This window comes from Nothobranchius furzeri, chromosome 2 (genome assembly GCF_043380555.1).
Source record: "Nothobranchius furzeri strain GRZ-AD chromosome 2, NfurGRZ-RIMD1, whole genome shotgun sequence".
Taxonomy (NCBI): domain Eukaryota; kingdom Metazoa; phylum Chordata; class Actinopteri; order Cyprinodontiformes; family Nothobranchiidae; genus Nothobranchius; species Nothobranchius furzeri.
In genome coordinates, this window is record NC_091742.1 from 49,160,091 (window position 1) to 49,185,415 (window position 25,325).

At 41.1% G+C, this 25,325-nt stretch overlaps 1 protein-coding gene across 1 annotated transcript; it reads left to right on the plus strand.

Annotated features, from left to right (window-relative positions):
* Positions 1-16,160: 16,160 nt before the first annotated feature.
* Positions 16,161-20,683, plus strand: eif4ebp3l (eukaryotic translation initiation factor 4E binding protein 3, like). Its single transcript, XM_015957702.3, has 3 exons — positions 16,161-16,562; positions 17,995-18,171; positions 20,142-20,683. The coding sequence occupies exons 1-3, from the start codon at positions 16,430-16,432 to the stop codon at positions 20,168-20,170; spliced, it is 339 nt and encodes a 112-aa protein (XP_015813188.1). The 5' UTR covers positions 16,161-16,429; the 3' UTR covers positions 20,171-20,683.
* Positions 20,684-25,325: the final 4,642 nt, after the last annotated feature.

The window sequence follows — 25,325 nt, forward strand, 5'->3', positions numbered from 1 at the left end:
GGGGAGAACTGGGTGGAAAACATCGGTTTCCATCCCAGAGCTCCACAAGCCGGCAGCCCGCGCAGCAGACAGAAGCCGCGATCAGACAGAGATGCGCTGAGCTGCGGGGAGGAGAGAACCGGATGGAAAACATCGGTCTCCCGAGAGCTCCACAAGCCGATAGTCGGAACCCAGCTCCACCAACATGTTATATTTCAACCCATTTTCTGAAGTGCAGCATTATGTTAAATGCACTGGGTTTTACCCTATTACATTTAAATTTCATGGTTAAACAGTACATGTTAAAATCTAACCTCAGCTTGGCAGTGACCTAAAATACATAAATATAATTTTACTTACCGAAAAAAATGAAGCGGAGACTCCTTGGACGCTCTATTAGTGCAATTAATGCCACAGCAAGTCATTTTGTCCAACAATTGCACAAATAATATTCAAAAAGAATACACAAACACAGAGACTCAAAATCCCGGAGCAGTTTCCAGGCCAGACCGAGGCCTTTCCCCAGAGCTAGCTCTGTGGTCACGTGGGTCTGATGCTCATTAATTACAGAATTTTAGGCTTACACTTAAACAGAAGAGTGAGAAAAAAATTCACCCCCCTCAGAGTTGTCATGAGTGTAAACTAGATCATTTAAACCAAAAACATGTTATGGTACCAGGCTGTAAACATGTTTATTTCTGCTGTGAAATTGGTATTTTTAACATGGGAGTCAATGAGGATTTGCTCGCTTCTGACACCAGCCCCCAGCGGATGAGGGTGGAACTGCAATTTTTGGTACTTCCGGGTTGGCCTCAATTTCTGAGCCGCATCGTGGGGGCTTGGTGGAGAAGGACTCTAAGGCACGCTTGATCTGCTCTTTAAGTTCAGAGTGAGATCATGGAATGGGATCAGGAATTACAGACAGGAAAAGATCTCAGCTACCATAGCTGTAGATCATGCTGGATAACTTTCTGTGGTTGCATTTATTTGACTTATTTTAGTTTATTCATATTTTACCACCTCTTACATGAACTGTCTTTAGCCTATTTCCAATACAAATACAGACAGAAGGACAATATGGGACCAGCTCAGTGGCCTTGTGGTACTGTCCTCCCTGGGACTGTGAGATCAGGTTCCATTCTCGGTCGGGTCATACCAAAGACTTTAAAAATGGATCCCAATGCCTCCCTGCTTGACACTCAGCTTTAATGGGTTGGATTGGGGTAAAACCACCAAATAGTTCCCGAGCCCAGCCACTGCTGCATCTCACCACTCCCCTCCAATGAGATCACCAGTATGTGATGATGACTATGGGACTTTCTCCATTTTCTTCTTTTTTAATGCATTGCATCACCACCTGGTATCAGAACAGGACTCAGTATTGGAAGATAATCAAAAATCAAACAACTTGGATTCAGATCAGGGGCAAAAATGTGGTTGTAACATAAGTTAGCTTTAAAAACTAAAACAACTGTTTATGAAATAACGCTACCTTAATGACATATTTTCCTAGTGTACATTATGTTGTTTGAAACCAAGGGTCTCATTATCTGAAATTTTTTAACTTGTTGGATCGTGAATCTGTTTAAAAGTTTTGCTCTATATGTGCCCCTTTAACTTTGGCCACCCGCCCCTTCAAAGGTCTCTGCCCGGCCCTGGTGCAAAGGGTTCCAAACATCCCAGCACATCCCAGCGCCGTAAGTCAGTATGAATGGGGTATGGTGGTACAAATCACAAAAATTGAATATTGTCACATTTTCCCTGGTTATTTTTGGTAATTATTGAATAATATTATATTATATATTATGTCCTAATTCATTCACAAAGTTGCCTATTTATATTTTTCTGAGCATTTGTAGGAAGACAGACACCCGTGGCTGTTCTACAATACAGGAACACGACAGTCCTAACACACTGAACATATTTAGACTACATACATTACTATAATATCAGCAATAAATTTGATTTATTAATGCAACACACTGCTCTAATATAAGCATAATTAATAACTTTAAGTCCTACAAGATGTCATGTTTTGGGGTAAGTGTCTAACCCAAGACATACAGAATCAGACTCTGAGGTAAGGTAAAAGGAGAAAATAATTTTATTAAATGATGAGGAGAACTGAGGGCCACTGGTGATCCAGCGGAAGGTGAAAACAGGAAGAGGCAACTAGAGGGAAACCAGAGGCGAGTACTGGGATTTGTAGTTCAAAGCAAATGTTTGTAGGCAGAACTTACAATGCGGAAGTTCAGGATGAATGTGGAGGGGAGATGAGCCGGGGTGATATCCAGAGGAGAATTATTGTAATCCAAGTGGGTGAGTGGAATGGAAGAGGATGACGATTATGAGGAAACGGATAGGGAACGTGATAACGGTGGAGAGCGGGACGGCAGAGAGGAGTAGGAGTCCAGGAAGCGAACCGGTGAATAATCCTTTCTTGCAGAGACGTGTGAGGATCCAGAGATGCAGTAGCCTGAGGGTAAGTATCCAAGAAAAACGAGTTAGAGTTAAACGGGTTCAAAAATCTTACAAAGTCAAAACGAAGCTCAAAGCCACGAAGGGCTAGAGACTACCAGTCAGTAGTTAATCATCCGGCGTCGGATCAGGATAACCGTCCTCCTTTTAAAGCTGCCCCGCTGATCAGGCTGATGAAGATCAGCTGCGCTCCCTCTCCTGCAGGCAAAAACTCATAGATGGTGAGATGATAGGCAGAGTACTCACCCCGGCTCATGACACAAGAAGCCCTAAACTCGAGTTGTAATATCTGTCATGGGTGATTCTGCAGGTTGAGTGCTTTGCAGTCTTGTTTCTGGTTTTATTGTATTTCTGGTACTTCCTGTTTTATTTTGTGCATTCACTTCCTGTCTCATTACAGGCAGCTTCACAACATGAAGCTCCTCACTAATCTGCCTCATGTCTTGCACCTGGGTCCTGGCTTCTCCATTTAAGCGTCTTTGCAACAGTTTCCTTTGCCAGTTTGTCTTCTCCTGTTGTGCGATGTGAACCTGCTCTCAGAAACACTTGGTAAAAGTGTATTCAGTTAGATTTGGACTTTTCAGTGGTGTTGTACTCCAATCCCTTCTGCGTATTAAAACTGTGTGAGCTCTGCATTTGAGTCCTCTTTGTGCTTTGATAATATCCATTTTAAAGTGTTTATTGAAAGCTAGAATTCTGCTCCAGCTTACCTTGAAGAAAACATGTAGCTGTTTATGCTTTGAATGATGATCTATTATGTTCAGTAGAATACATTTTACAATCATTACTTTATATTTTTATGTGAAGACAGTACATGCATCTATAACCCAGTTTATCTGGTTTCTATAGCAACTAATTACAAAGAAAATTTCAATAAAACTGTATGGTTCATCACAGTAGGTACAAAAGTGTTAACTGTGAAAAAATGAACACCAAACTTGTATAACATGTATAATAACATTTTTAATAAAGCATTTTACCAACATTATGTTTAGTCATTATAAATGCACAAATAAGCTGAATCATTAATTATGAGCAATGTACTCAAGACCTAATGAAACTCTTTTGAATAACTTTATTTTGATTATTATTACAATAAAATGTTTCTGTGGGTTAAAATTTGAAATGACTAATTTTAGGGTTGGATAAAATTTTAAAATGTAACTTTACATCTCTATATTTTTGGTTCTGTTCAATATTTCTATATGTACAGAAATAGTATTTTAATAATCCCTTTCTAGGTTGATTATCTTACCATGGTTGGCTGCGCTGCATACAGCAATCGGTCTGAGGGAGGAATCAGAATTATGGCTTCCCCAAAGACGCAGAGCGAAGAAGAAAATGGTTGGCTCAAGTCAGCAGGAGCAACCTCACCATGACCAGAGATCACAATAACAAAAAGCTGTGTGCAGTGAGTTTAACGTGCACTCTCAAATGTTTTCTATCAAGGCTCTACATGTTCTGCTCTCAACTGCACAAGGCTGCAATTAAACTGTTAAATGTGGAAAGAAATAAACTAATACACCACTCTACAGGCACATTTTGAGGAGGGACAGTTTACTAAGGTTAGGCAAGGCAAGGTGAGACTCAGGGCTGATGCTGTGTTTGTTCATCGCCCTGAACCAAGGAGGAGGAAGGATCCCGCAGTGAGAAGTACAGCAGAACCACTGCATGTTGGTCCACTGACCAGTGACCACACATGTACTCAGGTAAACTGTGGTACAAATCTTTTGAAATATTACGATATTTCTATTTATTTTATTTTTAAATTATTCTTTATTCTAACAGTGCCATTATAATTTCAGAGAATGAGGAAAGCAGCAGTAGCAGTGAGGCAAATGAGGTGAGGGAAAGTGAGGGGGGACATGAGATGGTATCAGGAGAGAGGGACATCCCAGGAAGCCATGAGGAGCCGGCGTCAGGGCCAGGAGGAGAAAGGAACAGGCTATGCAACCAGGGAACCCAGCTGGAAAACCTGAGGGAGGAAATAGAAAATCAAAAAGGCATGAAAAACACAAGAGGCATTAAATGGAGTAAACAATCAAAAAGGCCGTACAGCTCTGTTTTTCAGTGGGTTCAACAGGCTGCAGGTTTCTTCAGGACATGAGTATCCCTCTGCCTGATGTTAGAACCCTGCAAAGACAAATGCAGCCCATTAACTGCAACCAGGTGTGTTAGGAGAGGTGTGTGACATGCTCAGTTTGAAGGTTAATGTCATGTTGTGATGGTGGAGATGATGGACCGTGTGTGGAAGAGCTGACCAGGAGGTAAAAATGCAGGCTTCAGAAAAATAAAAGTGAATTTAATTCCAGAACGGGAACGGCAGGAACAAACCACAACAATGACTTGAACAACAACAATGATCTGACAAAGGACGTAACGAGACGGGAGGTATAAATAAACTGGGGAAAATGAGGAACACTTGGGCAGGCTAACAAGGAGCAGGTGAAACCAATAGGGACTAATGAGGCAGGAGAGGGACACAGTCAGGAAAGCAGGGGCAGATTGTGACAAGAACATTCATCTATTCTCTATGGTGAACAACAATTTTTAAAGTGTGCTGCCTATAATTACTTAAATTATATAAGAAATAATGTTTTCGGTAGAGCATCTTTAAGGTAGAATATTACTGAACTTAAAAATAGTAAACAAATACTGTGTTAAGTGATTCTTTCACATCCAGGATCCCAAAACCAAAATTCGCCCAGACATCCGATTTCAATGCAATGGGTACATCTTTGATTACTGGTGATGTTGGCCCTGTATCCCTGTCCGCCTTTTCTGTTTTAAATTGGCGCTAGGGCAACGCAGTGCGCATGTCATTGCAACTCTGCCCCCAGAAGTAGTTGTAAAACCTCAAAACTTTATTGTCCTCGTGCGTCCAGAACATAGACATAGGGAGAAAATCTCATTATGTCACGTTGCTGCATCGATGCAGAATCATGCACAGCTGAATCGCGATGCATCTTAGAATCGATCATTTTTCCCACCTCTAGTGTGCGCGCGCGTGCGTGCATGTCTGAAACTCCTTAAGGTCTCGGATAACTTTCCTACAACTTTGATCAAAGAAAAAGTCCACGACTAGGAGAAAATGTCCGAGCTGGGTGAGTCATGCGATGACCGCCCAGTTTTAGTGTGTGAATCATGGATGAATGATGCATTGTGGTATAAAGCGCTTTGGAGTCCTCTGACTCCGAAAGACACTATACAAGTGCGGGTTATTTATCATTTATCATAAAAGCCTACTGGATCAGTGGTGTGCAGATTACACGTCGTAAGAATGAGCTGTGTTAACTTCTCCGAGCGGGTAGGAGGAAGCTGATCGTTGCTAGATCCTCAGTGGCGGACTGTGGATCTTTGAGTTCTGGGGAATCCCAGAACGGTCGGTGTGCTCTGGCCGGTGTTGGCTTTTCATGCAGAAGGGGTGTCACTGCCGTGAGGCATGCTCATCCAGTGCCATCAGCCCTGGGAGTATGGTGTGTGATTTCCCATTTGTGATTTCCCATTTTATGTGGGAGAGGAGAGACAAAGAGTCGTGTAGGCGTACCGGTACCAAAGTTCAGCCCTGGGCGCGTGGGGGGGGGGCTGTTTCTGTTGTCTGAGCAGTGGAGAAAAAAAGTGCTGGGAAATCTCTCGCCACACCAGATAACAGCAACGCAACTCTACCACTGATTTGCAGCATGGATGTTTTATCTCCACAAATAACACAGCCAGGAGGAGCTTCTAAGTATTGGCCCGACTGCACTGGTCCACGTCCTGGATCAAGCCTCACTGCTCCTTCTGAATCCAACATTAATGAATTCCCAAACAGAAAAAGTAGAAGAAGTAGGAGAGAGAGCAAACAATTCTGAGCAGGAATTTATTCAAAATATTTGAACTGAAAGACTGTTGTGCACCTTTAACTGACACTGTGTGTGTGTGTGTGTGTGTGTGTGTGTGTGTGTGTGTGTGTGTGTGTGTGTGTGTGTGTGTGTGTGTGTGTGTGTGTGTGTGTGTGTGTATACACCAGGGTCAGAGTTTGCCACTGTTTTCTATCATGTTTCTCTTTTTTGTAAATGACAAAGTTTGAGTAAAAAAGTAACTTATGTAATTCTGACACTGTTCTGAGCATAAGCAAGCTGTATAAATGAGCTGATCAGCTCTTTCAGAACAAAATTTGGACAAATAAACATTTCTAGAAAAAACATGAACCTGAACAAGTCAGAAACCTGGAACTCCTAATGTTGCATGAAGGAAATAAAGAAAGTTAATTTTAAAATACTGTAGAAAATATTTGTACTTTCCAGTCGTTTAGCCTGTTGTTTTAGTTACAGCTTAGAAAAACAAAGTCCTGATGTTACAGTTTCCTTAACAGAAAATTCTTGAACTGTTATGTTTCATCTGGCCTGTGGTTTTTACTTTTATATTTGTTGGATAATTTACTGCAAGGAAACTGTTTAAACAAATTAAAAATGATTTGTTCCATTTCAGAAACATTCAACTTAAATTTAACTAGGAGTTTTTTTAGTTAACTTCATTTCATTCAGATATATATATATATATATATATATATATATATACATATATAAAAACAGAAAACACAAAACAAGCAGATAACACAACCAAGAATGAAAAGGAGCAGAATGAAGAGATACCTCTGTCTTAAACTAAATAACTAACTAAAATAAAATAAAAACAAAGCAACAGTCTCAGTTGGGCTTTTTTTTGGGGGGGGGGGGGGGGGGGGGGGGGCATTTACACAAGTACTTTGTTATGCTCCATCACTGAAACTTCATCTCTTTCTCTCTCTCTTTCAAGTGTGGGACACCAAAGTGACAATTTCACTGAAAACACCAAACCCAAATATTCTGCCTAAAACTGTCAGTGTTGCGCCATCGTCAGGTAAAAACTCTGCACTGCCATCGCTATTGGCTAAGAGATATGCTATGATGTCAACTGGTACATTATGATGCCACTATGCCGTTGTGAGCCTGTGTGTGTATTTGTTAGCGGCTCCGCCCTCTCGGTCTGCTAGGCAACAGCATTTGTTGCATTTTTCAAACAGGAAGAGGGAGTGGAGTAAGTTTCTTGTAGGGGAGGGGGGCAAGATGGCGGACTAAGCAGTCGCATCCGTCTGAACTCCTCACTGAAGTCCCGATGTTTTAATCTTGAAGTTATAAAATCCACTCCTTTGAGCTATATTGACGACGTTTCAGCCCGAACATGAAGAAAACCAACAACACGAAACCTCCGGCAGTGAAAAACCTCCCTTTCACAACCCAGAGAAACAGCGAGCATGACTACCCAGCTCCGATGGAAACGGCTGATTCCAGCAGCAACAAGAGGGACAGACTATTAACAACCCCTGATAATACTCCTGAGAAACCACATATGGAGAAAAAAGCAAAAGGTACGGCTAGTGATAATGACTCCAACACATCCACTGACACTATACTGAAAGCTATTGAGAGTCTTGGAAAACGTGTTGATGACCGCATGGACGAAGTTAGCAAACAAATCCAACAACATAGCGCCATGCTAGCTTCCATCGCTAAATCAGTGCAGTTTAATTCAGAGGAGCTGCAAGAATGCAAAAAGAAAATAAAACACCTGGAAAAAGAGATGGAATCAATCAAAAAAGATAATGACGATATTAAGGATCATGTATTGAGCCAGGAAAGATACAAAAGAAGATGGTGTCTTCGTATCAAAGGGAAAAAGGAGAAAACAAATGAAAATATCAGAGAAGAAGTGGTGGAACTTCTAGGAAGGATTGCTCCGGACCTAAAGATGAAGATGGAAGAAGCAGTTGATGTTGTCCACAGAGTGGGAAGAGCGGTGGAGAATAAGCATCGACAAATCATCATTCTGTTTCTGAGACGTGCCGTGAGAGATGATATCTGGAGGCGAACAAAGGCTTCTCCCGTGTGCAAAGAAGAAGGCATCCGCTTTGCTGAAGACCTGACCCCAGAGGACTGGAGAGCCAGACAAGCGTTGTGGCCAAAAATCGACCAGGCTCGGAAGGAAGGCAAGGCTGCAGGCTTCAGGGGCCCTTTTGGTTTCATAGAAGGCAAACGTATCAGGGTAGAGACTCCAGGTACGGGCTGACATCTGACTACGAAAGGAATATACAGTGGAACATTTCGGATGATGGGACTTTTACCTCAAGATTTTCCTACTCCATCTCCTAAACTTCCTCTTTAAAGCTGTTCATGTGTTCCGTGTTCCAACTAAAAACTAATATTTATTTTTTTCCCTTTAACACAAGGGGACTTAAAGACTCAATTAAGCGCAAAGCTGTTTTTCTGTTCTGCAAGGGGCAACAGGCAAATTGTTTTTTTCTCCAGGAAACTCATTCTGAGCAATCTGATGTGAAATTTTGGTCACAACAATGGGGAGATAAAATTTATTTTAGTCATGGTACAAACAGGTCAGCTGGGGTTGCTATTTGTTTCAACAGATGTCCTGGAAGATTTTTGTGCAACATGGCAGACAAAAATGGACATTGGGTTGCCTGTGTGTTAAATACTGATAATACTCTGATTATTTTGGTTAATGTTTATGGATACAACAATGATCAAGAGAATAAGAACCTGCTGCATCAAATTTCTACAGTTATAAAGGAACTTTATACCAAATTCCTTACTGATTATATAGTAGTGGGAGGTGATTTCAATGTGACTCCTGATGAATGGTTGGATAGATGGCCTTCAAAGTTTTCAAGAGAACGTATAAACCCAATATTTGAAAAACTCGTTAATGATACTAAATTAATAGATGTATGGAGAGTGTTAAACAAAGATGTAAAACAATTCACCTGGCACAAACCAATGGTCAAAGCAGGTCACGTATTGATTATTGGTTGGTATCCAATTAAATTTTACAATATGTTAAGGAAACAGTCATTTCTAACAGTCCCTTAAGTGACCATTGTGCCATTATTCTGAGACTACAAAGCAAAGACCAAAACAACACATTTAAGGATTATTGGAAATTTAATTGTAGTTGCTGAGAAATGAGGAGTATTGTAATTCTATTAAAAAATTAATTTTAGATATCCAGAATGATGAAGCCATCAATACACCGATACTCAAATGGGAATATCTTAAATTTAGAATCAGAAAAACCTCAATTGCATTCGGTAAAAAGTTAAACAGACAAAGAAAAGAAGAGGAATCAAATGTAGTAAAAGAACTTATGAATCTTTATGGCAAATTGAATTGGACTGAGGAAGATAAAGGGAAAATTAATAATTTACAATCTAAGTTGGACGAAATGTACCTTTATAGAGCCAAGGCTGCTTATTTGCGATCCAAAGCCAAGTGGATAGAAGAGGGTGAAAAGAACACTGCCTATTTTTGCAATCTAGAAAAACGTAGACAAGAATATAACTCAATATGTAACCTAATAATCGACGGAGAGGAATGTACAGACCCTAAACGCATTTCAAATGAAGTATTTACTTTTTACAGTAACCTTTATAAGTCTTCATACTCAGAACAAAATGTCACCTCCTTCTTTGACAAAATCAGTAATTGGATTCCAGTAATTGATGATAATTTTAGAAAAATTTGTGATGAAGACCTGACTATAGAAGAATTTGATTTTGCTATTAAGAGCATGGCATCTGATCGTTCACCGGGACCAGATGGTATAACAACTAATTTCTATAAGCACTTTTGGGAAGACCTAAAATTACTATTATTCAGTGCAATAAATGAATGTATAAATCAAAAGGAGCTTATGACAACAATGAAACAGGGAGTTATAAAATTAATTCCAAAACCGGGGAAAGATAAGACAAAACTAAGTAATCTAAGACTTATAACACTTTTAAATACAGACTACAAAGTTTTTACAAAAGTTTTAGCAACAAGACTAAAAACCGGTATTTCTGAAATAATTAGCCCGACACAATCAGGATTTCTCAAAGGACGGTTGATCCAAAATAATATCCGCTTTGTTTTGGATCTCATCGATTACAATTACCTAATTAACGATGATGGTTTTATGTTGTTCTTGGACTTCCATAAAGCATTTGATTCTATTGAACACATTTTTATTATTAAGACATTTAAACATTTTGGGTTTGGTGATGCATTTCTGGATATGATCACTATGTTGTATACAGATATTAATAGTTGTGTTTCTCTTTTAGAAGGCACATGTCCCAGGTTCAGGGTGGAGAGAGGTATCAGGCAGGGCTGCAGCATCTCACCTCTTTTATTTATTGTAGCCACTGAATTACTTGCTATTACTGTCATAAATTCAAACATCAAAGGATTAGACATAAGTAATCACAAATTAATAATAAGTCAGCTTGCCGATGATACAACAGTCTTTCTAAAAAATAAAGAACAAATTCCATTGGCCTTAGATACAATAAAGATCTTTTCTGATGCTTCTGGACTACGCCTGAACCTGGACAAATGTGAACTCATGAGTATCCACAATTGTTCTCACTTTTCTTTGTATGATATACCTGTCAAAAATGAAATCAAATATCTTGGAATCTGGATAACTAAATGCATGGCTGATAGTGAAGAAAAGAATATTCAGCATACAATTGATAAATGCAAAAAAACTCTGAACCATTGGCTACAGAGAGATTTAACGTTGTTCGGCAGGATAATGTTGACCAAGGTTGAATCTTTGTCCAGATTTATCTATCCAGCTTATTCCCTAGCCATCCCACCAAAAATTATAAAAGACATCAATAAGGTGAATTTTAATTTCATATGGAAAAATAAACATCATTATGTTAGTAACAGGGACTTGATAAAAGATTATGAAGAGGGGGGTTTAAAAGCAATCGATTTTGAAATAATGAATGGCATTTTAAAGATTAATTGGCTACGATCTTTCTTGAAAAATGATAATGACATCTGGTTCTTGATACCATCTCTTATTTTCAACAAAGTTGGGGGGATCCAACTCCTTTTAGTATGTGATTTTGAAATTTCTAAACTACCCATAAAACTTTCCAAATTTCATCAACAAGTTTTGTTAAATTGGAAATTAATGTTTAAACATAACTTCAGTCCCCACAATGTTCCATTGTGGAATAATAGGGTGATATTGAATCAGGGGAAATCTATGTTTGTGGAAGAATGGATGACAAAACAAATTTGGTCTGTGACACATATAATAGATGAAAATGGAGATATACTGGAATTAAACAGGCTTAATGAGAAATATAACATGAGTTGCTCGCTCGAGCTTTATAAAAAGGTTTCACAGAATATCCCAACAGTCCTTGTAAATACGGTAAAGAACAATTTTTCAAATATGCAGACTCCAAATTTACATAAAATTAAACTAGATGGTCTTGACTTGGTTGATGGAAAATGCAATAATCAGTTTTTAAGGAAGTATTTGATTAACACTTTATATCCAGGAAGGACAAAACATTCACTCGTTTTTAGAGATTATAACAAGTCTGAGATTTCGTTGATCAGAACCAAATATTTAACATTTCCAATTCCCCCCAAATTTAAAGAAGTCCATTTTAAAACTACAAAAAATATTTACCCCTCCAATGAATTTATGAGAGACAGATTTAAATTTGTGTTAGACAACTGTTATATTTGTAAAACAACTTCGGAAACAACAGAGCACATGTTCTATGGATGTGTGACAATCCAGAATTTATGGAAATCTCTCCATGTCCTAATATTGTCCCAGTATGGATATATTGATTTTTGGTCTTTTCAAAATATTCAAATTGGAGTAATCCTTATGGACAAAAATAGTGAGTTTTTAGTTAACAATCTCATTATTATAACAAAGTATTACATACATAAATGCCGATATGCTAAATCCCCCCCTTCATGGCCTGCTCTTAAAAACGAACTCTCCCTGTTCTGTAAATCTCTTAAGCTAATAAATAAGCCCCAAGCAATCAAATTGCATAGTTTTTTAGAAGAGTTTGATTTTTCTTAGCCCGTTATTTAAGTTATGTGTCTTGTCTATGGAACCTCACTTTTAGAGATTTTTGATCCCCCTTGTCTTTTTTTATTTCTGTTCCTTGTTTTTCTTTTTTCATCTTTCATTTTTTTTTATTCTTATTTATTTTTGTATTGGTTATTCATCTTTTTATATTATTTTATATAGATGTGTGAATATGGTTGTGTATATACACATGTGTATATGCAAATATATGTATATATATGTGTGCGTGTATGCATGTTTACTTTTAGTTATTGTCGATCTCACTGTGATGTATAGGAGATGTGACTCTGTTCTGTTTGTTTTAATATGTTGCTTTTCTCCTTGAGATTGTCATTGTTACTGTTCTAAATAAAGTTCATAAAAAAAGTTTCTTGTAGGGGGTGACTTGCTGTTTAACGAGTCTGGTAGCAGGTCAAAGGTCAGTCAGCTGACAGAGTTTAAAACGAATAATTGAAAATGTATTTTGACTGAATCAAACGTTGATACCAGATTTATTCGGGACTGCATCTTTTAAGAACTCACCCACAAGCTGTTTCCGTGAACTCACATCTATTAATCAGATGGATCTTTGTGAATCCAGAGAGCGGCTGCTGCCATCTTGTGGACGGATGATGTTCCTGCAGCAGCTTCTCTCAGAGACACCGAGGAGCTCAGAAACTTCAGGCTGATGGTGGAGATTTTTTAATGGTCCTTTATCAACGTGTTTTGCATTCAGACACCGACGGAGAAGAAGCCTCAGTGTCTCTGGATTCTGGATCAGAGCCTGACTCAAAACATCACCGTAGAGGAGGATATGTAGCGTTCAATAACCCAACAGTGGCTTTGATGCTCCTGCATCTTTAACATGTGGACAGATGTGAGGCTGTTAGCCATTTATATTTACACAACAGTTTAATACTGATGTATTTACAGGAAAGAGAAAAATGCAACAGAAACACGTTGAAGGTATAAAGTCTGTTGGTTTCCTGATCTTTCAGAGACTTTTTGCATCTTTTACGGTAAAAATCTCATTTTGTTCATATTCTTTTTCCCCTAAATAAATAAAACAATAGAAGACAGACATTCAACAGAGCTGCTGCTGGTGGTGCTGCTCCAGCATAGAGGAGCCGTTTCCTTATCTCTGGTTCTGGAGTCAAAGATGGTCTCTGAGTCTGGAGCTGATCAGCGGCTGCTGCTGAGACAGACGTGACACTGACTTTATTCACAGATCTTAATAAAAATTAAATGAAAGGGGTTTGTTGTTCTTGTCTTTGATTATTACAGTAGAAAAGAATCTATTCTACTCATCCGTAACGCTGAGCGGACCTTCTCCAGTGTTGGAGCCACGAGCTGTCACCACCTCACACTGATACAGACCAGAATCTTCAGTCCTGAGTCTGGACACAAGATGTCTGATTTCTACACAGGTCACCCCATCCCCTGGTTCCTACTTCATGGCGACACCACGCTTTAGACTCTGCATTCACTGGCCAACCCAGGGGTGGAAGCTAGTTGGGTCCAGGTTTGTGTAGCTTTCATGAGTACCAAGGATCACAAACACACGACCCTGTTGGAACCATTCTCCATTCCCGGCCACTGCTTTGACCACGTTGACCTGGTTGGTCCCTTTCCTCCTTCGCAAGGTTTCACCCACCTCTTGACCATTACTCATCACGACAGTGTCTCAGATCCACATTTTATATTTTGCAGCAGAACTATTAGGATTAATCAAAAATTATTGAATTAAATAAAATTATTGAATTGAATTGAACTGAAATTGAAATCACCCAGAGGTGGATTTAGCTTCAACTTACTCAGCGTGTGAGCACCCTGGTCCTGAAACAGTCGCTCAGCCTCTTTGCAAATGTTGCTCATCTGTTCAACAGCACCTCTGTGATTATTCCAACATGAAAGTCCAGCCTCACAGCTCTATAGAGGAACGTTCCCATCGTTCCTAGTTGTTGTAGACTGGAACTCTTTCTGTTCAGACACCCTGGTGATCAGACTGATGCACAAACACTCGTTCATCCGTTACTTCTTGAACTCAAGCACAGCTTTTTATTCTTCAAGCAGCTGGTCTGAGTCAGAAGGTATAGAGACTGTTGAGCTTCTGAACATCACAACTAAATAATCTGAGTTTATTTGTGTCTAGTATTGTTTGATAAATCTGGTCTCATAGGCAGGATTTAAAAAAAATTACTTTATTTGTAAATACACGAAGGAAATCTGAGACAATTCTTAGTTTTAGAAAGGCATTTGTGTGTGTGTGTGTGTGTGTGTGTGTGTGTGTGTGCGTGCGTGCGTGTGTGTGTGTGTGTGTGCGTGCGTGTGTGTGTGTGTGTGTGTTAAAGTTGCTGGCGAGATTCAACTCAAAGAAGTCCAGATATGGAGCTGAAAATAAATATTTAAGAAGACCATAAAAATTCTTCTTTAATATTCAAAACTCCTAACTTTTAAAACATGTGAACTTCCTCATTTGATGAATACGAGTTTCAGAGGAAAAGCAGAAGAACCGGAACGCAACATTCAGTAAAATCTGCCCTGATGGTTTTATAATTTATCTTTTAAAGTTGAATTAAGTCAAAGAGTTTAACTGAACATGCCAGACTAATTATACCCTGGAAGGGAAATCTTTTACCAGCCTCCACCGGCTTAAAAGCAAAGAAAATATTTTTATGTCCTTTTAATAAGAAATGAATACATAAATAAAATGGTTGTTGGTGTGTGCATGTCAGTGTTTTCCAAACTAAACAGATTTCCTATATCTTTCAACCTTTGGTCTATGGATCATGTGTACAATAACAATATGAGGTGTGGCTGCACGGCACTGAGCTGTGAACACAGAAGAATTCATAACAAAATATAGAAAGAAAAGAGAAACGGGCAGAATTAAATGACAGCATTACATCTGTAACCCATGTAAGATGGCCAGTTTTGATTTAATCTATGTACTCTTGGAGCTGTATTATTGCCATTTAAAATAAAAAAAGTTTAACTCAAAATCCTGGAAAGCTTATTTCTCTTTTCAGAAGCTTTGTCAACATTTGTGAAAACAAACATTTTATTTCTTAGGAAATTAAATTGTTTTATTGTTGTATAATATTTTTAACAGTTTTAAAGCAAGAAAGGTAAATATTAACAAAAGTAAACAATAGACATCTGCTTTATGTTTATGTTTTAATGCTGGTTGCTTCAGTTGGAAAGAAAAGTCACAGAAAACCTATTTCTGTTGTTCGGAGGGAGATCAACTCTCTGTGAAGTACCACACCACCCATAGGGGGCGGTGTTGCTAAATGACACATACCACGAGGTGGGGAGAGTTGCTTGAATTTGTTCCAGCAAAGTCCGGAAAAAACAGACTTGGAAAATATGTGGAATCGCGCGGCGCAGCTGTTACGAAAGACTGCATTCGAGGAATCGAAGTGATTTTTCTCAGAACCATTCACGGTTAAAATGGCTCAGAACTAGCACGCTCGGCCAAAGAAGCGGAATTTATGCTTCGAAACAACATATTTGTGAATCCATCTCCATATCTCTACTTTTGAAGAAATCTTTGTAAATATCTCGAAATGGGACAAAATTCAGCTATCTACAGCGCACTGTTATAGAATGAGTAGAAATACGTTTATTTAAAAATATATATTTATAAATGTTAGTTTATTTCATTTCCACGGTGTTATCACCGCTCCCGCAAGCTGCCCCGGAGCCGAATTCATTCGTTAACCTTCAGGACCTGTGCACCACGTGCCCCCCAGCGCTGCTGCACAAAAACATCAGGGCAGGCTGCTGCAGCTGCCTGTGCTACACAATCAGCTCAGCACATGCTTTAGCTTCAGGGATCTGTTTGTAGCGACGGTCACCATCAGGCTGTTAACTCCTAGTGAGGTTTAGCTCGTAGTTTAAACGTTTAGGTAGGTTAGAGTTGAAATTAGCGACCGTTAGCGGCAGGTTTTTCCTTTTTTTTTTTTGTTTACGCTAAAACTAAAGTTGCTCGAGGAGACGCACTGCGAGTTAATACGACTTGTTTCCAACTTCACCTGCGAAATTAAACGTACAGGTTAACATGTCGACTGGTACCAAACAAGCGAAAAGCTGCCCCATCCCCACCAGGGTCCTCACCCTGAAGGACTGGTCCCAGCTGCCCGACTGCTACAGCCAGACGCCTGGGGGGACCCTCTTCTCCACCACGCCTGGAGGTAAAAAAATAAAAATAGCACTTTTTTTTTTTAGCTTTAACTTTGTTTTAAGTTATCTTTAAACACGACCAGAAGAACGTTTGCACTATCGACAGACTAGCTTGTGCGAAGACTCACGTTCCAACGTTTAAATCTCGCGATAAACTGCAAACAAAATGCCTTTAATTTTACTCTTAAACGTGAAAACAGGCAATTTCCTGCATGTTTCGCTTAGTTAATGATCAAGTTCATTAGATGGTATGCAAAACTAAGGGCAGTATTATTAAAGCGTTTTCTTTGTCTCCACTCTGGCAGTTTGCTTCCGTTATGTGTTAAAAAAAAACATCCACGACTCATTTCTGTAACAGTTGTGAGCTTTTTAACAACATAATTTACTCAAGACATTCTATCTATCTATACACACTATTTACATATACATACATACACATACATGCATACACATATACATACATACACATACATACATATATAGGTGAGTCAGATCAAACCCCCCCCCCCCCCCCCCCCCCCCCCCCATGTGGCTGTGGTTTGATTCTGCATGAAAAACAAACTTGCAGTCGGGAAACAAAGCAGCCTTCTACCCCGTGATTTGGAGGGGTGTTTATAAATCCAGCTATTACCAGAGCCATGTGATTGGCCTCTGCATGGCTGGTGCAGCTGGAGGCTGTCCTGTCTGCTGCTCTGAGTTTGAGGAAGAGCAAATAACGTTTGGTACAGCTGAAGAGAAGGGGAGGGGGTTAAATGTTTAATGTGTTCTGATTTTGCTTTAAAGGAGGAGTGCACGGGCTAAAGGCGCTGTAGGAAACTCCAGAGCAGGATTTTGGCTTCCCTTCCACGGCACGTGCTCCATATGGGCTGCTGAGTGTTCCTAGACAGACCGCCCCAGCCCTCCTGTTTTTTTTTTTTTTTTTTTTTTTACATAACTGCACACTTTGCATTCGCCTGATTTCTGCTCGCTCCTCCTTTTTTGCTCTGCCTGTCTTTGTCCGGGTTCTGATCCCGGTCATTGCATAAGCTGTTTTTCCAGGCTGAGCTGACACAACAGTTCAAACTCCAGTGAAGGACATGAGCAGCAGACCGCTCCTTACCCGTGTCCCATAACAAGCTTTTATGACACGGATCCTGCTGGGTAGAGAAGATATGTCAACATGTTTTCAGATATAGGAAGCTGGTTGGGTCACGTGACTCCTGCTGCTGCGGGAGTTAAATAAAAGGAAGCAAGCATTAACATGCTCCCAGCGTCAGTGCCAGCCAGAGTAGGATTCACCTAAAGATGAAATCTCTCAAATCTGCACTTTTGTTGGCAGAGATGATTAATAAATTCTAACACTTTTCGTTTGTAAGCCGCTATTTGTCTCTTCACTTTTCGTTTCTCACAGGAAGTGATAGTTGATGTTTAACTTGTTTCTTCTTCCTGAAACTCTAATTACAGGCACTCGCATCATCTACGACAGGAAGTTTCTCCTGGACTGTCGAAACTCCCCTCTGGCCCGGACGCCCCCGTGCTACCTGCCTCAGATCCCCGGGGTCACGGTACCGTCCACGCACCCTGTGGGGAAACTGACGGACCTCAAAGAGGAGGTGGAGGAAGAGGACAAGGAAATTACAGGTGAGTCGCTCTGAAACGGGGTTCGATTAGAGCCTTTTAAAAAGAATCTCGCCCAAATGAGCAGCCTGAGAAATCGGTCCCTTCCAGCCACCTCCACCAGATATCGGTGAAGTCGTGTTTTGCACGCTAACAGAGCTAATTAGCATCTACTTGCTGTAAACCTGCTGAGCTTGTTTTGTCATTCTCTTATTTAATTTGGATCTAGTTTTTCTATCTGTAGTTGTATTTCCTCTGAGGCTGACAATGTGCACGTTTGTAAAACCAGTTACCTTTTACTGGAAAATAAGACTTAGTTGGTGAACCATTCCTGCTTGAAAAGCAACACTGACATCCAATAAGGCAGCTGAGCTAACTGCTGGTCTGAATGTTTAAGCCAAGATGAAATTTAAGATGGTGGCATTATACTTTGGTCTTTGCTACATTTAGACTAGCCGTTAGCTCTTCAATTCCGTTAAATGTAGCAATTTCTACCAACTGAGGCCATTCAGAGGAGTCTTTTTTTTCCCTGTAACTCAAACAAAAAAGAGGCCAACGTATTCTTGTAGGCATTTGTGTAACCATGTTGCTGACTTTGTCTACACCTGATCAGCATCGTGGCGATTTGACCTCTGACGATAAATGGACGATAACTACAGGTATGCGCAGAAACAAAAGCTGTGATGGGGCTGTCGCATGTATTGCGTTGAGTCACACTGGCCGTGTTCGAGATGAGCCAGTTCTGCGCAGATTAGATCAGCGGTGATCAGCGAGCAGTGCATGCCGGTTAGATTTGTGTCCGACTTGACGCCGACCTGCTCTGACGTCATGCATACGTAGGCAACGATAACCTCGTGAGATCAAGGCGGCCGCAGACTTTGGAGCAAGGCGCTGCAGTTGTTCTCCACCGGCTGCAAAACCTAGAGGATGATGGCTCTCACCTGATCTAAGATCTGATTGGTTCATATTCTGATCCAAACATCCGGTGGTAGAACATGAAATGTTAGTTGGTCACATGTATTCTGTAAATCATGTTATGTTGATGATAACAACTATATAGGCCATAAAGAGAAAAGTGTTTTGTGTTCTTTTGTCACGTTTCCTATGAGCACACTGAACCTACAGCTGATAACCTTTACTTATTATTACAGTCATGTCTCCATATACAATATATGATATCCACAAGCATGTGAGGATGTGTTTCAGCTGCTAACAGGCACCGGAATTAAAATAAATAATTAAACAAGTATGAACGCTAACGTGATATCTTCATCCATCGTCACCCGCGAGCTACACATGTAGGGAAATGTGTCCGACTTAAACGCCGGCTGTCCCCATCGGTCCCTGTGCAGCCTCTGGAGCTTCAGCTCTAACAGAGAGGCTCATGAAGCGCTGCGGCGCTCCAGTTTGCCATCTCAGCTGATTTTGTGCAAAAACAAACCTTATTGCCTGTGTTTACTTTCATTTTCAATACATTTGCCAGCCGGCACTCAGCAATAACTCCCCATGTCATCATGACATCTGCCTCTGTTGCGCCAGGGCGCATACGACAGACCGTTACTGCAACATTACTACCAAGCGACGCGGAACGAATGCCGCAAAATTCATGCAACGCCATGCCGGCATGGTGTGTGTTATAAAAAGAACTAAAGGGACATGAACGTTGCCAACCTACACACCTCTTCATTTTTTTTATTATCAAATTTATTGACCTGGGAAATGATCACAATAAGAGTCAGAAGTTTCAATAATGATACATTTAGGATTTATTGCCCTGCCCTACTCCCCAGCCTAGCGTGAAGGTTAAAGCCAAGTTTTCTAAGCCTGTGTAGCATCTCACGGACGAGTGCTGCAGATCTCTCTCTCTCTCTCTCTCTCTCTCTCTCTGTGTGTGTGTGTGTGTGTGGTCCGTTGAGGTGTGGTCGTGTTGGTGAGGACGGTTACTGATAGTCAAATGTTATTTTACTTGTTTTTGTCCTCTTTTCCCCCGACAGACGACAGCCAGTTTGAGATGGACATCTGAGCACCAGCTTTGCCTCCTAAGGAGAGTTACGGATTTAAAGTGCCTGGAGTCACGAGTGACTGAGCAGCATTAAACAAAGCTTTTTTTCACCTTTTTTTTTTTTTATAAGAAACTGTGGGGAACTAAATGAGAAAGTAATGACAGTAGGGTGGGTTTCACTTTCTCTAGAAAGTGTTAACGGTAGGGTAGTGATTTTGTTACAGTGAGTTGATTGGTTGCTCACTTATTTCAAAGCAGGACTGAGTGGGAATGCTGTTGATTTAACTTTTTTATCTTTTGTAAATAAGACGTTTGTATTACGCAGCCAATATTTTAAGTTGAGGAAGATGATTTACATTAATGGTGTATCAACAGGCATGAAGCAGTTCCTTTTAATTTTTGCTCCAGAAATGGAAAGTTGAACTGAAATGGTGAGTGTCCTCATGGGGGGGTGGGGTTTCTGCTGCAAATCAGCTCTTACTTTGTTTTGTATGGAGAGTTGTGAAATCCTGAAATAAATAATGTGAACTGCTATTGTCTGTCTTCTTAACCTGCACAACATTAGATGTAGTTATATAACCCTTCTTATCCTCACCTTTAAGGATTTCCTGATTTGTGATGTGCACACTTAGGCGTCAGAGCTTGTAGGACAACTGTGCACTACTGTTTAGTACTAAATGTGCTGTTGTGCAATGAATAATGGTGATCCCAGCTGAAGCCGTAGCACAGGTGAGTAAAGTGCATGGGATGATCTGTGCAGATGCAGATCTCCACAGTCAGCTCTTCTGTTGATTATGCAATAAAGTAGCTACAGGCTAAGTTACTAACAGTCTAGAGTGTGATTAATCTGGATGCAGGATTTTACTGGTTTTATGGGAATGAACCTCATGCACGTCTGGTGTGAGAGTAAAGAGTGGAGGTTAGCATGAACTTCAGACCACTCGGGGCCCATCTAAGCTGTGTTCCACCTCTTCTGTCAGCAGGGTGAGGGCTATGCCGGCTTGTTCCTGATCTGTAGCTCACGGGCAGACTGACAGCTGGTCTGAACTTGCAGAATGTGGGCAGCTGCAGCCTGCAAGCCAGACATGGCAACAGCCACATTGTGTGGCTGGGAGGGAGAGCAAATTTCTGTCCAAACATAACTTCAAATTGTAGCTCCAGATGGATTTTTTTTTTATGGCAGAAAAGATCATTTGAGCTCAGACGAGGCAGTGGTTGACATTTTACAGCTAACAGCAAGGGCGTCAGTTTGTTTTCAGTATTGCTGGGGACAATAACCATACACTTGAGTGGGGTTTAAAAATTGCTGGGGACAATAAAGTAGGCTAGCACAGGGGTCGGCAATCCGCGGCTCTGTAGCTGCATGCGGCTCTTCCATCCATCTGATGCGGCTCTCTGTGCTTGTAAAATAATGAATGGATATTTAAATAAAATGCTTTATATTTTACTGCATTAATTTTACATCTGTATGCCAATTCTAAATGTAAAGATTGTCTGCGTAAACCTGAACAGGTCCAACCCGGTCTTACTGTGAGACCGGGTTGACGCGTCACGCTTGTGCGTAATCATATCGGCACTTTATGAGCTGACGAGGATGCGAGATTCTGGGATTCTCCTCAGACAGGCTCCTGGATGCGTCGCCACATTGGAGACAGGAACAAGCACTATTCAGCCAAAGTTTCATAATCAGGGACAGTCTGAGAGACGGGGTTTGGAAAACACTCGCTTCAGTGGGAGGAATCTTCCCGCATGCGCACTGCATGGTTCTCTGCGTGGCTCTGGGGTTAATCAAGTTTAGTTGTTTCTCTTTGCAACAATCTTCACAGGAAGGCAAAACAGTTAAACGGCAGGTTACTTATATTTCCATTTGACTGTTTATTTTGACAGATGATCTCAAGGATGTTGCTTGGTTTGAAAGAATTACCCCGACGCACACTGATGCGCATGGATGAGCTGACATTTTAATCGTTAACGCACATCGCGGAGGTAAAAGATTCCCATCAGAACATCAGAGCTTTATGCTGGACACTGTGTTCAGCACGGCTCGGAGCGCCCACGGTGGACAGTGAGCTGAAGATCTGGGGTTCCAGCGCAGTGCAGAACCACGGCGCATGCGAAAGGATTTCCTCCCACTGAAGCAGTCTGGAAACCCGGTCTCTCTGAGGGATGTCACTTGGAAAAATTTTCTTTTTATGAAATTATGAAACTTTGGCTGAACAGCGCTTGTTCCCGTCTCTAATATGGACACGCATGACGCGTAGAGACATTTGATCACGCACAAAGTTTATGTGGAGCAGAAGCGGTCGGGCCACGGCAGGTGAAACGTTCCTAGCCTACGTGAAGTGAAACTGTTTAATTGTAACATTAATGTGTTACTGGACACGCTGGTCTGGTTGGTTAGACCAGTGTTTGAAGCGGAAAACACACACACACACACACACACACACACACACACACACACATGGACGTAATTTTCACTTTAGAAGTGGGGGGGGGGGGGTGTATTTACAGTATGTTCTAATGGGAAACAGGCTTCAACACAAACGGTTGTTTTCCGCTTGGTCCTAGAGCTCAACCAGTGTCAATTTAATATAGCGTAATATTGTTTTTGGATGGTAAAAAGCGCAGGGGTCAAAACTTGACTTTGGAAAAAGTGGGGGGGACATGTCCCCCCTGTCCCCCCCCCCCCCCCCCCAAAAAAATTACGTCCATGCACACACACACACCAATTAAAATAATGCTGATAGCATGGACTAGAAGACAGGTGATGGTTTACGTATTTAAATGATGATCAGGCTGCTGTAAAATGTAATCTCCATCCACATCCAGACACAATTATCCTCTATTCTTTCTCTATTTGCTCTGCTCTTGTCTGGGCTGATCAGCTGACGGTGCGCGCGGCGCGCCTAACTAGCGGCTGATGCACATTTTACGCATTTGGAGAGGTGGGCTGGATGCTTTGCTTTTACTGGAAGATGGTCCACTTAACGCACGGGTGTAGACTAAATATTAATGACAAATGAATGAAAATTAAATTGGGAGTTTTTACTTCATATTTTATAAATAAAAATGACGGGGAACACATTTATGACGACTTTTTAAATGAAATTTTCTAGCGCGACCTGCCTGCTTCACTTAAGTCACTGCTTATTAAAGTCCGTCCAAAATTACCGTGGGAAACGGGTAATAATGGCTCTTTGATGGGAACAGGTTGCCGACCCTTGGTATAAGATCTGAGCTGGTAAAACAAAAATCCTCATCAGCAGGCGTTTTTGAAAGTGGGGGGGGACACAGCTGCCAATCACAAATTTTGCCGGGGACATGTCCCCGGCGTCCCCGGTTAAAATGACGCCTATGGCTAACAGTGATGTCCGGGTACAGCTGGAGTTCAGGGCGGATAAGACATCACGTGTGATTCTGTGATGTAGGTGGGTGTACACAGCTGTTCCGGTCCAGTGGTCGTCTGGACCTGACTAGGTAATTACATTAGAGCTAACGATGGACTCTTGATTTCATATTTGCTGCCCCACAAGATTAAAACTGCTGCACTCTGGTCCTATGCTGTTCTCTTTAAAGCGTGCAGAGCTTTGTGCTCATACACACCTGCTTGTGTTCAGCAACAGCAAAGATCACCAGAGGGATGTTATTTTATAAAGATCTCCGGTTCAAAGGTCACTAGTCCACCGACGCTGTGAGGGAAGTCGTCTGTTTTAGCGATGCAGGGAAAAACGTGACTAAAAACATGTCAGGGTGGATTGATGTGCACCACATGACCCCGTCTGATGGCTTCCAGGGACTACCTTTGGTGACAGGTGAAACTAGAAGTCCTTGTGCAAATATTCAGCGTGCACGTGTATTTAGTTTCTTTTACAGCAGTCTTTCAGTGAAAGACTTGTGTGTATTAGACCATTCGATGTAATCTTTACAGCAGCTTGGCTTCTAGGTTTTGACCTTGATTCCTTTTCAGCCATCTGTTGATGTTCATTGGCTAATTCTCTGGTTTTATGACCCGTTTGGTTTGAGCTTCCGCTGTCAGACAGGTGGCCAGATCATGGTTGACTCGAGAACTGCAAGATGCACAGGTCATGTGACTGCATGACAAGCCCAAATGATTGTCCCTCCACCTCCGTGCCTGCTGGATGGTGTTGGTGGGTGCTTGTTCCAATACAAGCCTGCTAACTGAGGCCTGTGCAGTCCGAGATGGCGCTCTGGAGTTTTTCTGGGCTTTGCCCTCTCTGATCTAAAGGTGCATTTGTTGGGATGCCCACTTGTGTGACGATTCTGAGCTGTTTTAAAGTTTTTGTTCATAATCCACCTCAGTGATGGACTACAAATGGTTTGGAAATGGCTTTTAAGCCATATCGATGGGCAGCATCAGTCACTGGTGTCTTTCTTATGCCTTTTGTTGTGGAAACAAGGTCTGAGATCATTCAGAACACACACCTGTGTGCTCCAGACTTTTCCATAGAGAGAGGTCACTGGTAGTCTACTGGTCTACTGGTGGTTCCCAGAATATCTAAAATTAGGATGGGAGGCAGATCTTTTAGTTATCAGGCTCCTCTCCGGTGGAACCAGCTCCCAGCCTTAGTCCGTGAGGCAGACACTTTGTCTACATTTAAGAATAGGCTTAAAACATTTTTATTTGATAGGGCCTATGGTTAAAATCTGACGTTAGCCTAAATCTGGACAAGTGGGGGAGTAGAGGGTGGTAGAGTGTACAGTCGGTAAAGACGGCTCTCCCTTGCCCTGCCTCCAACATGCCTCCATCTAAAAGGCTAGATTATCCAGAGTTATCTCTGTATCCATGCTTTCGTTCTTTTTTAAACACAGAAACAGTTTTGTTTACCTGTTTGTAGCTACAGTTTCTCGCGTCAGCCTGAAGAAGCCGGCAGCCGTCGGCAAAACTGTAGCTACAAACAGGTAAACAAAACTGTTTCTGTGTTTAAAAAAGAACGAAAGCATGGATTTAGAAAGACACAGCAAGAACACACCTAAGATGTTATCTCTGTAGTTATGCTGCTATAGGCTTAGACTGCTGGAGGATACACTGACCACTTTTCACACTCTACTACTTTCTTCTACTATCTGCTCTTTAACTGTATTATTTCCTGCCATTTCAGCTGTTAACTTTATTTTCTGTCTAAGTGTTTTTCTCCCTAGAAGAAGCTACAATGAT